Raw genomic sequence first — 17,134 nt, forward strand, 5'->3', positions numbered from 1 at the left:
CTCTTTGTCATCATGAAGATTAAGAGGGATAAGGATTTATTTTGGTCCATAGCTTTTGCGGTTTTAGTCAAAGGTTGGCTGGCTTCAATGCTTGGGGCTTGAAGGCAAGCAGAATACCTTGGTGGTCAGACCATGGTATCTTAGATCTGGAAACCTCATGTGTCTGAGAAACAGAGAAAGGAAGGGGACAAGGACAGGATGTTTTTCAAAGGCATACCCCCAGTGACACACCACCTTCAGCTAGACCAACCTCCTAAGCCTTTGTGACTTCCCAAAATAGTGCCAGTATTATAGGACCCAGCTTTTATCATGTGACCCTTGGAGGGGGATTTCAAGATCAAACTGTAATGCTGTTTTTACTATCAGTAGCAATTCACCATTAGTATAGTGAAATAATTCTCACACTCTCTTTGTTACACGAATTCACTCAAATCAGACACCAGTTGCTGATACCATAAAACACCAAGTCTTCAAAGATCAAAGCTGTTTTACTGTATTATTCACACTTCACATGTTTTCTACATTTACTGTATAATACCAGGCCCATATCTACTCCTTACAGCTATTGTAACAGTAAAATAAAATTATTTTATTCACACTTAAAGTTTGTTACTGTGCCTCTTTACCACAAGAGGCAAAGGAAGTTCTACAGAGATCTGTCGATTATCAGAGTGAAGACAATGATTCATTTTTCTTATCTTTCTTCCTAAAACATCTCTTAGAATCCACAGAAGTCAGTGTTTACAGACAGAACAACATTCCTGAAGTCGGAAAAAGGGATGGGGTGGGGGTGGGTGGGTGATGTGATCAAATTATATTATATGAAATTCTCAAAAAAATTAATACAAATACAACATTGCAAAAAATTGGATAAGTGACATGATTATATAAACTACATAAAATTGGGTCTAACATTTATTTCTGTTTCAAGACATCAAGACAATATAGCCATCCCTTAGAACTAAAGAAGTATGTATCTTGTGTAAGAGTATAGTTTTTCCACCCACCACCCGGTCTTGTCCCGCCACCGTGCCAGCCCCAAATAACACACTGAGACTCTATATTAGATATAATTTTGTTGGCCTGGTTATTTGTTTCTTATCGGCTAGCTCTGCCTTAATTATTAACCCATTTTTGCTGATCTATGTATTTCTCTTACCGGGGAGCTGGCTGGCATACTGCTTTCTCCCGACTCTCCATCTTGGCTCCTCCTTTGTACTTCCTCTTTCCTCCTTGTCTCCTAGTCCCTCCTATCTTGCTTTCCTATTGGCCAACAGTGCTTTATTCATTAACCAGTATGAGAAGCATATATACATAATGGCATCTCCCATCATCTCCTCTTTTCTGTCTAAAATAAAAAGGGTTTTAACCTTAACATAGCAAAATATATTATACAACAGTTATCAAGTAAGAATCACAGTTAACAATATTTAGTCCATTAACATTTAGCAAGATTTGAAGAAAATATTCCATCATCTATTTTATTTTTGTGTGTCTAAAGTCTAAGTAACTTATCTTTAATCCTAACTAATGAAAACTATAACCATAACTATCTGTCTTTAACTCCTTTAAAGACCACAGAAGGATAATATATAAGCTCTAGAAATGACAGAGACAACTCACTGCCTGGTCACCCGAAGTTTTTTTGTAATCTTTTATCTTCAGCCCATAGGCCATAGTGTGTTTGGCAGACTTTTTAGCAAAGCAGGAAACTTTAAACTGTCTTCTTGTATTGGCAGCTTGTCCGTCATTTTTCTCTGTGTCCTATAGACTGTCTGGCAGACTCTTCCATGAAGCAGGAACTCTGTAGCAATGTCCATCTTGAATCAGCAGTCACATTTCTGTGGGTCCTGCATGTCCAGTTTATACAGCATAAAGTCAAACAGTCCAGACAAGAGCAGTACCTTGTCCAAATGGCTAGTCTTGCCATATTGGAAGTAACTTTATAACGCATTTCTTCTATGTCTATCTTTCATCTTTTTTTCTGGATTAAGTGGTGTTGCCAGGAGCATTTATGTCTCACTGTCAAGAAAAATCCTAAACCATTTTAAATGCCATATTTTGTAGGTCTTTGAAAGATTTGAAGAATCCCTATCTATCTTAAATACATCTCTGTGTATCTTTAAAAACCTAACTAAACTCTAAGCTTTGACTATCATAGGTAATTATCTATAATCTGTACTACATTATACATTACATTTCTAAATGAGCTATAAAAACACAATACCTAAACAAAAGGAGAATATACACATCACAAAATTGACCTTAAATTGTATCAATAAATGAAAATCCATTCCAAAACAAAGTATTCATATCTATACCATAATCCCCTTTTTACCTTTAAAAAGAATATTGGTTGTGATCATTAACCATTTATAACCAAGCCCATTTAAATGAAAACAAACATTTGTAGACAATATTTGGGAATTTGGGCGTCGTTCTTTTCAAACTACTTCCTGCTGATAGGGGGCACTGTCATGGGGATCCTAAGAAGATGAAATCCTGGCTGTAGTCTGTAAGGCTGTTTTGTTTAATTGTTTTGAATGTAGGATCACCTGGTACTCTGTTTCATGGGGTCTAGTTTGTTCAAACCACATTAGTCTGGAAGGAATCCACAGCTTTTTATTTTTTGTGGAAACAAAAATGGAAAAACTTTTCCCCAGTAACTTGTCCTTAGACTTAAATTTTGAAGTCAAAGCATTTTTAAAATATATAAATTGAATTAATCCAGCAGCATTTTCTTTAACAGTTGTTGTTTCCTAAGCAGTCAAACAATACGAAGACAATATAATACCATATAGTATCCAGATTTTCTCTGAGCTTTTTATCTTTAAGTGGCTTTATTATTACTTTTTTTTTTTTTTTTTTTTTTTTTTTTTTTTTTGAGACAGAATTTCTCTGTGTAGCTTTTATCTCTCCTGGAATTCACTCTGCATACCAGGTTTACTTTGAAATCACATGAGATCTGCTTGCCTCTGTCTCCCGAGTGCTGGGATTGAAGGTAGCCACATTGGGTGCCATTTGTAAGGAGTACGTTTTTCCTCTGGCCACCTAGTCTTGTCCTGCTGCTGCGCCAGCCCCAAATAACACACAATCTTGCTTTGCAGAAACTCCCATTTGTCTGATTTCTTCCTCAAATGTCATCTCAGTGAAAAAAAAAATGAAATAATGACAGGAGTTGGGATTGGTAAAAGGATGAAACCCTAAGAGAAATGGCAAAAAAATTTATAAAAAGGAAATATGGCACTAGTAAGAATGAATGGAGGGTGATAAAAAGTGTTGTTATGATTGCTAGTAACAAGTGTTATGGTTTGACCTGGAAATCCCCCTCCAAGGGTCACATGATAAAAGCTGGGTCCTATAATACTGGCACTATTTTGGGGAATGACAAAGCCTTAGGAGGTTGGTCTAGCTGGAGGTGGTGTGTCACTAGAGGTATGCCTTTGAAGAGCATCCTGTCCCTATCCCCTTCCTTTCTCTGTTTCTCAGACACATGAGGTTTCCAGCTCTAAGATACCATGGTCTGACCACCAAGGTATTCTGCTTGCCTTCAAGCCCCAAGCATTGAAGCCAGCCAACCTTTGACTAAAACCAAAACAAATCTGTATCCCTCTTAAACTGTTTCTCCCAAGAACTGGTCACAATGACAAAAGAACCTAACACAGAAACAGGAAAAAGAAAAGAAATCACAGACTAGAATTTGTGAGACTAGAATTTGTGAAATAGATGTAAAACATGTTCATACCTCTTCATCGTCATTACAACAGGATAACTACAATGCCTTCCCTGGAAGTGGTGGTGGTGTTGGTGGTGATAGTGGTGATGATGATAGATGTTCCTAAAATCATCTCCATGTGTTTGTGGAGCTGAGTGAATTATCTTAAGCCCTCTCACCCAGCTTTTGATATCTTCCAGTTCCAGAACTTGTTGATGGGAAGACCTTTACAGCAACTGTGGTGGGTTTGAACCCCTGGGTTGAATATGAGTTCCGCACCGTTGCAGCTAATGTGATTGGCATTGGGGAACCCAGTCGGCCCTCAGAGAAACGGAGGACAGAGGAGGCTCGTGAGTACCACTCAAGCTATACAGTGTCTGTTCTGGCAGCTCCTGCTCCTTAACAAGAAACCTTGACTTCTTCCTATTCATTAGCTTTAGTGAGCTCTGTGTGTTCACACTTTCTCCCTTAACAGGTCCAGATTATACACCAGAATCTCAGCCTTGCGGATAGTGTGCTTGAATCAAGTTCTCAGTCCTCTACTAAGTCCACTATATAGCGAGAAACAGTATAGTACCTCTGCTTAATTGTTTCAACTCTCAACTCTTCTTTGGTTCATGTACCACAGGGGTGGGGGTGGGTGGGTCACAAATTGTCAAAGGACATTAGCTCAGACATCTTTGCTAGGATTTTCTTAAGACATAAACCATTGCAACAAGTGAAGAATGTGAATATACTGCATATAGCTTGCATGATGAACAGAGGATAAAAGTAATGTATAACCTGCTGGGTCAGTTACACTTATGAACTGGGAGATCCTATTGTGTGGTCTCTCTAGTATTTCAAGCCACAACAATAACAAATGATTTGTAAAAGTATAGCAAGATCTTAAGTAGACCAACAATTTCACCTTATTCTCAAAATTGATGAATAAAAAATCCATCCAGGTATGTATCATTGACTTTGAGGGGATATACCGAGTTACTAACTGCAGGCCCCAGCTAGCTATTCAAAGAGTCTGCCTGGCGTCCTTTACTTATATGATAGCATAACTAATCATATGCTTCTTTCCCCATCTCCAAAACTATAACCCAATTCTACCCCACCACCCTGAGAAGGAAGTGAGTCTCATTTCCCCTCTTTTACAGAGAAAACTGGGGATCAGAGAGGTTAAGCACAGTGAGCCAGGGGTCAACCTATGTCCACCACTTCCTTCAACACCCATCTCAAAGCTCACCTTCTGAGAAGCCATTAGCCCAGTGTTCCGCTGAGCAACCTGCTACTCCAGAACACAACTGCTCTTCTCCATTCTGTCTGCGACATCACTGTGTGTTGTCCAAGTTTCTCTGTGATATTTTGCATGTGTTCTCAACCTCCCACTAGATTGTAAGCTCCATGTGGGCACAGTTCTTTCTGCCTTTCCTTTGTTGCCACCACATGATTAATAAATGTCTAAAGAAGCTTGAGGGCAGATTCTTCAGTCCTTTCTTTCTCTTAGGTCTTTAGGTCCAGGGCTAACCAACTGGTCAGTAGTGACTGGTAACATGAATACTCTGTTGAACCAGAAACAGGTAATTAATAGAAATTTCCTTGGCACATTTTGCTGAAGCAGTACAGTTGTTCCTTTTTGTGGATGCTATTTCTGATATCCACAGGGCAAAGGGACATGTGCCCAAGAATTCGCTAACAGTGAGTCACCCCATCTGGGCAACTTTCCTGGTCCACATTTGCCATTAGTACCTGAAATAACTTGGTTTCTTTTTTGTTTCCTGCAGTCCCCGAAGTCACCCCAGCTAATGTCAGTGGTGGTGGAGGCAGCAAATCTGAACTGGTTATAACCTGGGAGGTAAATCCATCACAGGACCAAAGGGACATGCATTTGTCTGGGTTATGTTGTTATTTTCCTCCATATGACAAGAAGCCAGAATGGTTCCCCTCTGTTTTCAAGAAATCTATTAATGTCTATCAGGAAGTGAAGGTGTTTGGCCACCAATTGTTTGAAGGAAGTTTTAATTCGACTGTTCACAGGGGGAAAACAATCATGAAAGAGGAGATAACACAAATTTAAAAAAAAAAAAAAAAAGGAAGTCGGGTTCAGAGAAAACCAGTCTTTCTTTTCTTTCTGAATTGCTGCATGGCCAATTGATTTAAAACATCTGCCAGCTATAGATTGAGTGTCCCAGAACAATTTCCTAGCAGTTGGCTTTGCTGTTGGGCTGTGAGGTATTTCTTTAAACAACCTGGAGGAAGGTTAGTCACCAATTTATTAAAAATTGATTTTGAGAGAGGAGGTGGGAGCCTCAAAAGAGGTTTGAAATGTGTTCCAAAGATTTTAGACAATGCCCCCTGAAATCAAAAGCCTTTAATTCACCCAGAGCCCCAGCAGGGAAAGGAAAGAAATCTCTCCCTCCCTCCCAACTGAGCTCAAAGTCTTTCCCAGAGGCAGGATCTTGTCCGTGCAGAGATGGCCTCCTTCTGTGACTTCTTTTGTCTATCTGGCACTGAAGGAAAAATATTATTAGATGGTTCATAGTGAAAAGGTAATTTCTTAGGAAATCAATTGTGTGGCAAATTGGTCATCGTTTGTAATAGGCAAGTCCACCTCACCAGAGCCCAACTCTCCACTGTAGACCTTCATTTCATTTTTCAAGGTGTTGTTGTTCTAGCACCACATGAGTATCTCAGGCAGGTTAGAGGGCATCTCTATGTTTAAAGGTAGCTGAATATAAAGCCCCAAATAAGGTGTAGAGGGGCGCACCCTTTAATATTTGACTCAACTGAGGCAAGAACTGGGGAGTAACCTTTAATGTTTGAGTCAGTTAGGGGAGTTGAATATTTGAATCTAACTACTATACTTTCTGAGTACCACTTCCCTTCCTCCCCAGACAGTCCCTGAGGAATTACAGAATGGCAGAGGCTTTGGTTATGTGGTAGCCTTCCGACCACATGGCAAAATGATCTGGATGCTGACAGTGCTGGCTTCAGCTGATGCCTCCAGATACGTGTTCAGGAATGAGAGTGTGCGCCCATTCTCTCCCTTTGAGGTTAAAGTGGGTGTCTTCAATAACAAAGGAGAAGGCCCTTTTAGTCCCACCACATTGGTGTATTCTGCTGAAGAAGGTATGGCCATGCTACCTTGATATTCCTTCAACTCTCAAATGGTATTACAATCAGGGTGAATGATGAACTTGGAGTATGAAATACAGACAAGTGTACTGTAAAAACATTGGATTTTACACACACACACACACACACATTCTTAAGAACACAGAAACTCTGCCTTTGTGTTTACACACCAGCATCCCAGAAAATGAGAGACTGAGGCAGGTTAGCCAGTCTGAGGCCAGCCTGGGGTACATAGTTAAACCTGTCTCCAAAACAAAAAACTCAATTAAAAACTCTATCATATATGAAAACATGTGGCTGTCCATCAATTTGTTGCATTGCTAAGAACCAACCAACTTGCAAGTGCCTTGCCCTGTGTTATCTTCAGATCATATTTTTCTGTGTCTGTTAACTATTTATTGATAAACAATACCATACACCTATCTGCTATCATTCTTTTTAAAGAACCCTATTTTATGCTTTCCAGTGAGTATGAAGATGAAATGTTTCATTCTCTCTCATCACTTGTGTTTTTAAGCCATTTGCCCTGGCTCTGACTTCTTGGGATAGGGAAGCATGAAGTAGCTTGATTGCTTACATTGCCATTCACTCTGTCATGATATTCAAGGTCCTCACACATTGTTACTTCTCTGAGGAGGTCGTTGTGCTCAGAATTCCTCTCACATACACTTTGGGGTGCTTGGAGCTCACCGTTGTTGTTTTAAAGATGAGATTCAGAATTTAATCATACGAGAACACCTGAAAGTTGACACATTTGTTTGAAGTCAGAAAAGAAAACAACACATTCATCCTTTCTGCAGAGAAATAATTCCCATAGAGGCAACGGTTTTCCATGGCCTCTCCCCTGCCTCCCTTCCAACTCTCACAGCTCTCCCCTCTTCACATTACATACCACAACCACATGTGAGAGACTAGAAACTACCCAAACTTAATCTTCAGTCTGCTTGCATGTGCTTCAGCATCTCTTGTTCTCTGTCTAAACCACATTGTAAATTCCTACTCATTCTTCTGGCCTCACTTTGAATAACCAAGGTTTTCTGTGATTCCCTAGGCTTGCAATGTGGAGTAAGTTTTTATTTATGCCTTGTTTCTTGTGTATCATTTATAGCCATAACATTTGTAGGCCATGCATGTTTCTCTATTATAACATTCATGACAACATATTTAAAATTTTTGTTGTATATTCTCATGAAGGAAATTGTTTCCTGAGGATGGCTGATAAGTTTTCTAGTGTATCAAGTGAAATTTCTAAATTTTTGAATTAACATATAAGCAGAACCTTATATTGTTACGTGTAAATGGAGATCTCCGTAGCCAATATTTCCTGGAGTGTGCAAATGCAGGAGTATACAAACTGCATTTGTTTTTAACAGGAGTCTATTATATGATTTGGTTTTAACAGGAGTTTATTATAGCATATGGGGGGATACTTAAGAGAATGAGAATGGTGCTACCTAAGGTAAGATTTTTGTGAATGTTATTATTGAAGTTATATCCGAACTAGGTTTTTCAGTAAGGACAGTATTGAAAGAAGAGTTGCATATACAAGTGGTGTACAACTCTATCTGTAAAAAACAGCTAGAATTTGAGAAACCTGTGGTTCAGTCTGCCGTTTGCATCCTAGGATACTGAGCTCCAGAAACTATCGATGACTTGTCTAGGATTTTAAAGCTAGCCATATAGAACTAACTCACCACCCAGCTTCCTTGCATCGTAATTCAGTTAACTGCCCTTGTTTCTTTCTCTCTTGTTTTCATAATCGAGCAACTGGGACTCTTACTTAACTTAATTAAGAAAGATCTACTTGAAAGAATTACTGACCAAGAAAACGTGTTGCTAAACTTGGTCTTAGGTCACCTTAGTTCCACTTACCTCCAGGGTAGACATTTGTAAGACTTCAGAAGTGTCTCTTTCCTAAGCAACCCCCTGCACATGGTAATTAGTTATTTTGGAAAGATGCTGTGTGTCTCCCAGGTATTAAGGACAGTCCTATGACCATGGCTTCTTTCTGCCTTTTAAGCCCATTTCTAGAAGCTTGTTGGGATAAAGCTGACTGGTTAGTAACTTTCTGAATTCATTTGCAGAACCTACCAAGCCACCAGCCAGTATCTTTGCCAGGAGTCTTTCTGCCACAGATATTGAAGTTTTCTGGGCCACCCCCATTGGAAAGAATAGAGGACGGATTCAGGGCTATGAGGTAAGCTAGAGACATGTGCATTTGATCCGTATCTCTCAGTGAGACCTCTAAGACATACTCAGTGATGGGAGAAGACCCATGCCACCCAACACAGGTCTCTGTTCTAGAGGCCTGGTTATACTATACCATTAATAGAAGCACCAAAGATCTACTGTGAAACTAGACTGCCCTTTGTCCATGCTAATTCTCAAGTTTAATATTATATTTTCATGTGTGTATGTGTGTGTGTTCATAAACCTAAGATTTATAATAGAGTTGGCAAAATGGGCTTAAATATGATAGGGATAGAGAAATGGCTTCTGAAGTTAATATTGTTCAATGCTCTTGTAGAGGACTTAAGTGTAGTTTCCAGTATCCATGTTGGACAACTAAACAACTACCTATAAGTGAAGATCCAGGGGATTTTATGTACTCTTCTGGCCCCTGTGGGTACCAACATTCACATGTACATATACACACAAACACACCACACTCACACACACACACAATTTTAAAAAATGAAATTAAATCTTTTAAAAGATTTTCTTTTCAGTCTTATATACCCAGAATCACCTGGACTCAAACCAAAGGTGGGGGAAATAAGAGAAATATCCATTGATGATTCACCAGACTGTCCATGTCAGTGGAAAAATAAGAAGAAAGAGGAGATTTTCTTACTGTGGATAATTTTTCAGATCATGTGAATCTCCTAAAATCTCTGTCCATGAATTAATATAGAAATTTAACTACATCATAAGGACTTGCATAAAAATATTATTACCTGATGACATTGGAAATAACCCCAGTAGTTGTGATTTCCAAGACCTTTCTTTTTATTTTCTCAGGTAAAATATTGGAGACATGATGACAAGGAAGAAAATGCTAGAAAAATACGAACAGTTGGAAATCAGACATCTACAAAAATCACCAACTTGAAAGGGAGTGCACTGTATCACTTATCTGTCAAGGCATATAACTCAGCAGGGACAGGACCCTCCAGTGCCACAGTCAATGTCACGACCAGAAAGCCACGTAAGGACAAAGTTGCTCAGAAATATTTTGGGGATTCATCAGACATACTCCAAGTTCATTACCTATCCCCACCTCCCAGGGATCATTTGCATACTAATTGGTATCATTATATGGATTCAAAGGCTCCTTAGCATTTTAACTGAACCTTTCAGAATACCATGCCAAATTCATTGCTCCAGAGGACAGAAAGATAAATGTTTTTCTCCTCACTGGGAAGGACTACTTCTTTTAGCTATAAATGGTAGTCGACCAACTGAGTCTTTTTCCATTTGCAATGCTGTATCTCGTCAGATTTCAGTGACCTTGAAGACACATATTAGTGCAATCGCCCATTAAATTGCCTCTACTCTAGAATTCTAGTGAGGAGACATTCCTCAGAATCTATTGAGATTTAATAATCTGTGACTTCGTCTATCTTAATTTTTTTTTTTTTTTATAGCACCAAGCCAACCCCCTGGAAACATCATATGGAATTCTTCAGACTCCAAAATTATCCTGAACTGGGATCAAGTGAAGGCCCTGGATAATGAGTCAGAAGTAAAAGGATACAAAGTGGGTAATTTCTTTTTGCAAGCACACCTAATCCTGCTAACAGCAGGGAGTCTGCCTTGCAGCACACGCTCCATTTTCTCACTCTTCCCTGAAGTCACTCCTCTGGCCTTTTCAGGAATCTCTCCCCTAAGGTGATTTGTCTGAATTTTATATGTGCTATGTGTTAACTTTTCAGGGTTTAGACCATCATCTGGGTGACCTGTTTTTTCAAATAGCTGAGCTAATCAGCTTGGAAAAGAGAAGAAAGGTTTAATTTGGTTCACACTTTCTGTTTCAACCCATGGGTGGTTAACAGCTGCTTTGTTTTTTGGACCTCTAGCAAGGCAATATATCATAGCAGGGAGATGTGGTCTATGGTGGCCAGGAAGCAAAAAGAGAGAACGAAAGAGACTGGGATTCCATTTTGCAGCACCCTGCAAGAGCAATCACAAAGTCTGGCTCTTGTAGGTCCCACCATCTTCCAGTAACACTACAGGCTGGAGACAAAGTCCTTAACATGTGGCTCATGGTTCCCACTTGGGAACATGTACACAAGCTACAACTACGTGTAAACTTTGGTTAGGTTTATATAGTCTTGGTCAGAAATGCTTAAAGACCCTGTGACTGGAACTCTACAAAATCCCAACAAAACAGCCCTTAACTTTTTGTTCTCTCTCCCCCTATCCCTCTCTCTCTCTCCCCCTCTCTCCCTCTCCCTCTCCTTCACCCCTCTCTCTCCCCCCTCTCCCTCTTTCTCTCTTTCTCTGTGTGTGTATGTGTGTTTAATCAACAATATTAACTGCCTAATGCCATTCCCATTCCCAATCTTGTTTTCTTTTTTTTCTTTCCCCTTCATTTTTTTTTTTTTGTAAGCGAGAAAACTGGAACAGTACACCAAATCTAAAAAGTCATGTTTTTTTTATTTATTTTTTATTTATTTTATATATCAATCACAGTTTCCCCTCCCTCTTCTCCTCCAAATCTCTCCTCAATTCCATTCCTCAAAAAAAGGGCAAGCCTCGAATGGGAGTCCACAAAGCATGGCATATCAAGTTGAGGCAGGACCAAGCTCCTCCCCACTGCATCAAGGCTGAGTGAAGTATCTCACCAAAGGAAATAGGCTACAAAAAGCCAAGTCATACACCCGGGACAGATTCTGGTCCCACTTCTAGGGGCCCCACAAACAAACCAAGCTATATGACTGTCACCCAGATGCAAAGGGCCTAAGTTGGTCCCATGCTGGCTCCCTCTCTGTAGGTCTAGAATCCCTGAGCTCCCACAAGCTCAGATCAGCTGTTTCTGTGGGTTTCCCCTTCATGACCTTGACTCCCCTTGCTTAGATGATCTCTACTACCTCTCTTCAACTGAACTCCAAGAGCTCTGTCCAGTGCTTAGTTGTGGATCTCTGCAACTGCTTCCATCAGTTGCCGAATGAAGGCTCTATGAGGACAATTAGGGTAGTCATCTATTTGATTACAGCAGAAGGCCAGTTCAGGCACCATGTCCAACATACTGGGGTCATCCTTTTGGAATTACTGGGAGTTTCTGTGGCACCAGGTTTCTCCCTTACCTCATAATGTCCCCATCTATCAAGATATCTCATTCATTGCTCTCCCTCTCCATCCTTCCTACAACTTGACCATTCCAATACCTTTGCTTGTTTCTATAGATAGCTTTCCTTGTAAGAAAATAGACTGAAAATGTTGTTTGTCAGATCATGTAAATGCTGGCCTGTCTTCAAAGAGAAAATGAACACACACACACACAGCTAAAAGATGGTGTTTTATCTAGTGGAGCTGGATTTTCAAAAGTCTCTGATCTGTCTGACATGGAACTAATTCAGGTCCTCTACAAGAGCAGTATATACTCCTGATGTCTAAGCGATCTCTTTTAGTGCCCATTGCCACCTGAAGTTGGGTTAAAACAATTGTGTTTAATTTTTACTATTTTATAGTCTTCATTTGGTCAAAATGGGAAATGTCTGTTGTTATAATCCCTGACAGGTCACACATGGATGACTTTGTCACCTGGCATGGCTTTGCAAAGCTGGAGGGTGACCAGAGATCATTTATCCCAGGAGTCTCTGTCAATGGGGAACTTGTGCTTTCTTCCAGTGTGGCCATCTCAAGGCTAGACTTCTGATGATGACTTTAGCTCCACTGAGAGAGTAGAAGCTACATGTTTTTTTAAAGCTAAGGATAAAACTAGCTACTGTAAAGCCAGCTCAGATTCAAAGAGGGGAGGGTGGGGAACACATGTTTAAGCAATAATGTATCATTCTTATGTGAAGGGTCTGTGTTCAAGGATTAGCAGGGTTGGTGGTCCAGTTGTGTAGGCCAGATGACACACTGAGCAGACTGTGACCAAGGTCCGGTCCCAACCTCTGTGAAGATGAAGGAAGGAACTGAAGATGTTTAGCTGGAAAAGAACAAAATTCCTGGAAGCATAATAAGCATAGAGACTTAAATAATAAGAAATAGAATTCTCCATTTTATGACTCCTAAACTCTTTGATTTCCAAGCTCTTCTCCTTGAGGAAATTTCAAAATCATAGCCCTGGTTTTATAATCGTCCTTAAGTAATGAAAACAGTGTGTGTGTGGGGGGGTGGTTATTTGCAAGAAAAGTCATTTTTTTTCCTTTTGAGGATTATTATATAATTACTAGCAGTCAAGAGCATGTCCACACAGCCATGGTGATGATAGTTTATCAAAAGCTTTACACAAAGTCATTCATTCTGAATCTAGACTGGAAGCAAAATGTCCTTAACTAGAATGCCCCATTGAATTTACCTCTCTGGCATCTCAATGATTAGTAGTATAGTGAATACTGCTTACCTCCAACAATGGAGAAAAGTCCATTTTCCCTTTGAGCTGAGTCCATTCTTGGACAGCTTTGGCTTTTGTAAAGTACAACTGAGCCAAAATTTGCCTTCCCAGAAGGCATGTTTTTCTCCATATAGGATTTAGTAAAACTATTTTTATTTCCATAGAAATAGACTAAACTATGTGAATAAATTAAAACTAGGACATTTAGTTCCCTTTCTGATTCAAATATCAGCTCAAATGAGGTCATCTTTTATGGCATCAGGCAGGCCATTTGTATCTTTTGGAGTTAAGCTATGAGAATAAAGAGCAGCCCCTCTGTGACAGCAGGGTACATGTGGTAGGTATCACCCATAGATGATGTCAGGTGTGCACAATGCTATGGAGACCACATGTAGTGGAGGTGGAAGAAAGACGGACTGGCAAGGAAAAACCATACAATGACACTTTCTGTGTCCCTGATTTCCAGCTCAACACCTCTCCTTTTAAGGATACAGCTGGGGAGCTGGACTCCCTATTCCTCAGTTGGATCCCCAGTACTCTTACATACTGAACGCTCCATATGCATGTGAATGTTTAAGGATATAAATGTATAACTGGTTTCTCCCATGATATCCCAGATAGACGTCACTTTTAGAGCTGGGGTTATAAAAGTAAAATATGGATCTCTTAGCTCTGAGAGAGATGATCCTTGGTAGAGAGCTTGTCTCATTACAAAAGGCTCTTGCTTATATCACAGTCACACCTTAAAATCACTTTCTTTCCTAAACACTAAAAAGGTTGTACAGTAAGGAGCTTTTCACTGTGATTTTTGTTGTGTGGGTCGAGTTAATTCCTGTTTAGGTAGGGTAGTCTCAATAAGGAATGGATTTTAGAGTATTTGAGTCCCAGATTATCTTATGAGTTACTTATGGCATCAGTTTATTTGAGGAGGTGCAGTAAAGATACTGCTGACATGACTGATCCAGTATTAGGAGGAAGGTTTTTATTGCTAAAAAGACAGAGCATATCCAGAGGCCTCTGGCAGAGTACAGAGAGGAGAAAGCAGATTAGACATGGCTAGGTCTAGAGAATAGTGGAGATAGTAAGATAGCAAGAGGTAGAGAATGGAGTATAGTGTGAGAGAGAGACAGAGAGAGAGAGAAACAGAGAGAGAGAGAGAGAGAGAGAGAGAGAGAGAGAGAGAGAGAGAGAAGAGGGAGAATAGCAAGAAGTAGAGCAGTGGTTCTCAACCTTCCTAATACTATGACCCTTTAATACAGTTAGTTCCTTATGTTGTGGTGACCCCCAACCATAAAAGCATTTCGCTGCTACTTCATAATTATAATTTTGCTATTGTTATGAATCATAATAGAAATATCTGATATGTAGGATATCTGGTGTGTGACCCCTGTGGAATCTCAATCTATAGGCTGAGAACCACTGAGATGAGGGAGTGTGTGGAGTGGACAAACCACTATAAAGAGGATGAGTAAACTGCCAAAGTAAATAAGTGAATTAAGCTAACTGAGCCTATTCAACAAACACTCTAGAAATCTGTCCAAGATTCTTAACCATTTTACCATCAATAACTCCTCAAAGAAGAAATTTCTAGAATCTCCTATGTCTATTAACCCTAACTTGAAAGACACAAAAATGTTTGAAAATAACATCTCTGGAATAACCAAACCTGTGATCCAAACACAGCAGTATGGAATATGATTCTGACCCTTGCCACTTGGTTATTTTTACTGGCAGCTGGTGGAAATAACGCATTGCAAAGAAAAAGGCATGAGGGAAAGAAACCAGAGAGACCCAGGGAGCAAACAGGAGAGATATGCCATTTTATATAAAGGCCAAGGAAAGCTATGTCAGGGGTTATATCATAAATAGCCTTTGAAAGAAAGGAGGAAATGAGACAGGCAGCTCTCTGGCAAAGTATGTGGACAGAGGCATGAAGGTCCAGAAGTGGACATATGTCAGTGTAACAGAATGTGAAATATTGTTGACTATAGTAATACACTTTGTGACTGTCCAGAAACTGCAGTGGCTTTTTTAGCTCCAGTTGTTGCCAATGAGAAGTATAGACCAGTGTTTTGTCTGTGTGTGTGCTACTGTAACACAATAACTGAGGCTTGTTAGTTTATCATGAATACAAACATATTTCTTTTTTTATTTTATATAACCAAGTCCATTTAAATGAAAACAAACATTTATACACAATATTTGGGAATTTGGGTGTTGTTTTTTCCAAACTACTTCCTGCTGGTTAGGGGCACTGTCATGGGGGATTCAAAGAAGATTCAGAAATCCTGGCTGTAGTCTGTCAGGCTGCTTTGTCCAGCTGTTTTGAATGCAGGATCACCTTGTACTCTGTTTCAGGCGGTCTGGCTTGATCAAACCACGTTAGTCTGGAAGGAATCCACAACTTTTCATTTTCTGTGGAAACAAAAATAGAAATCCTTTTCCCCAGTAACTTGTCCTTGAACTTAAATTTTGGAGTCAAAGCATTTTTTTAAATTTAATTTATTATTTTACATGTCGATCCCAGTTCCCTCTCCCTCCCTCTTTCCCTCCCAACCTCCCTCCCTCCCTCCCTTCTTCACTCCCTTTTACCCTCTCTGCCCTCTCACATGCACTCTAACCACCCTCCCATCCCCCCACCCCAATTCCATATGTAGGGGAATGTCATCCAGTAGGGGTCATGTAGGTCTGACAGGTCATGTGAAGTAGGGACTAGGGCTTCTCTACTGTCTCTAGATTAAGGCAATTATCCCTCCATGGGGGGATGTGTTCACAAAGTCCTTTTGTGCTCCAGGGATACATCCTGGCTCCACTGTCTGAGGTCCCTTAGACTGCTCAGTCCTTCTGGCTGAGAACCATATTCAGGGGGACCTGAATCAGTCCCATGCTGGCTTCCCAGCTATCAGTCTAGTGGCCTGTTAGCTCCTCCTTGTTCAGGTAAGCTGTCTCTATGTGTTTCTGCCACCTGGTCTTGTCCTCTCCCTCTGCATCTGAGTTCTACTTCGACTCAGTGTTTATGTATGGGTGTTTGCTCCTGTTTCCAACAGGCATTAGTTGAGGGCTCCATGGAGAAGTTAGTTGTTGATCTCACTATCCGGGAAGGGCATTTATGATAGCCTTTCCACTGAAGCTCAAATTGTTAGTTGGCAGCAGTCTTGTAGTTCTCTAGACCTTTCTTTGTGTTCAATTTTATCTTCAAACCAATATTGGTTCCTCTCTTTTATACTCTCTCTCTCTCTCTCTCTCTCTCTCTCTCTCTCTCTCTCTCTCTCTCTCTCTCTTTCTCTCTCTCTCTCTCCTGTCTTCTATTCCTAACCAGGCTAAATCTTCCTGGTCGCACATGTTTTCCTTTCCTCCCCCTCGTTTCTTCCTACTTCTCTCTCCATTCGCTGCCCCCCCCCACTTCCCCTGAGCTCTGGGGGACTTGTCCATTACCAGTTCTGTGAAGGACTTTATATGAATCTCTTAGAATACACCTTGTATCCTAGTTCCTCTGGTGGTGTGAATTATAGGCTGGTGATCCTTTGATCTAGGTCTAAAATCCATATATGAATGAGTACATACTGTGTTCCTATTTTTGTGACTGGGTTACCTCATTCAGGATGGTTTCTTCAAGTGCCATCCACTTGCCTGCAAATTTCAAGATACCATTATTTTTTTCTGCAGAGTAGTATTCCATTGTGTAGATGTGCCACATCTTCATTAACCATTCTTCAATTGAGGGGCAT

The 17,134-nt window shown here is 40.2% G+C and overlaps 1 protein-coding gene across 2 annotated transcripts in view; it reads left to right on the forward strand.

Annotated features, from left to right (window-relative positions):
* Nucleotides 1-17,134, forward strand: part of Cntn4 (contactin 4) — a 729,371-nt gene that overhangs the window by 702,778 nt on the left and 9,459 nt on the right. For both annotated transcript variants that reach the window (XM_051203477.1, XM_051203478.1), the window contains exons 16-21: nucleotides 3,916-4,065; nucleotides 5,491-5,561; nucleotides 6,601-6,835; nucleotides 8,926-9,038; nucleotides 9,863-10,049; nucleotides 10,489-10,601. In XM_051203477.1, the coding sequence (XP_051059434.1) occupies nucleotides 3,916-4,065; nucleotides 5,491-5,561; nucleotides 6,601-6,835; nucleotides 8,926-9,038; nucleotides 9,863-10,049; nucleotides 10,489-10,601 (869 nt within the window). The remainder of the gene's footprint in view (nucleotides 1-3,915; nucleotides 4,066-5,490; nucleotides 5,562-6,600; nucleotides 6,836-8,925; nucleotides 9,039-9,862; nucleotides 10,050-10,488; nucleotides 10,602-17,134) is intronic.

The sequence above is a fragment of the Phodopus roborovskii genome, unplaced genomic scaffold (assembly GCF_943737965.1).
Source record: "Phodopus roborovskii unplaced genomic scaffold, PHOROB, whole genome shotgun sequence".
Lineage (NCBI taxonomy): Eukaryota > Metazoa > Chordata > Mammalia > Rodentia > Cricetidae > Phodopus > Phodopus roborovskii.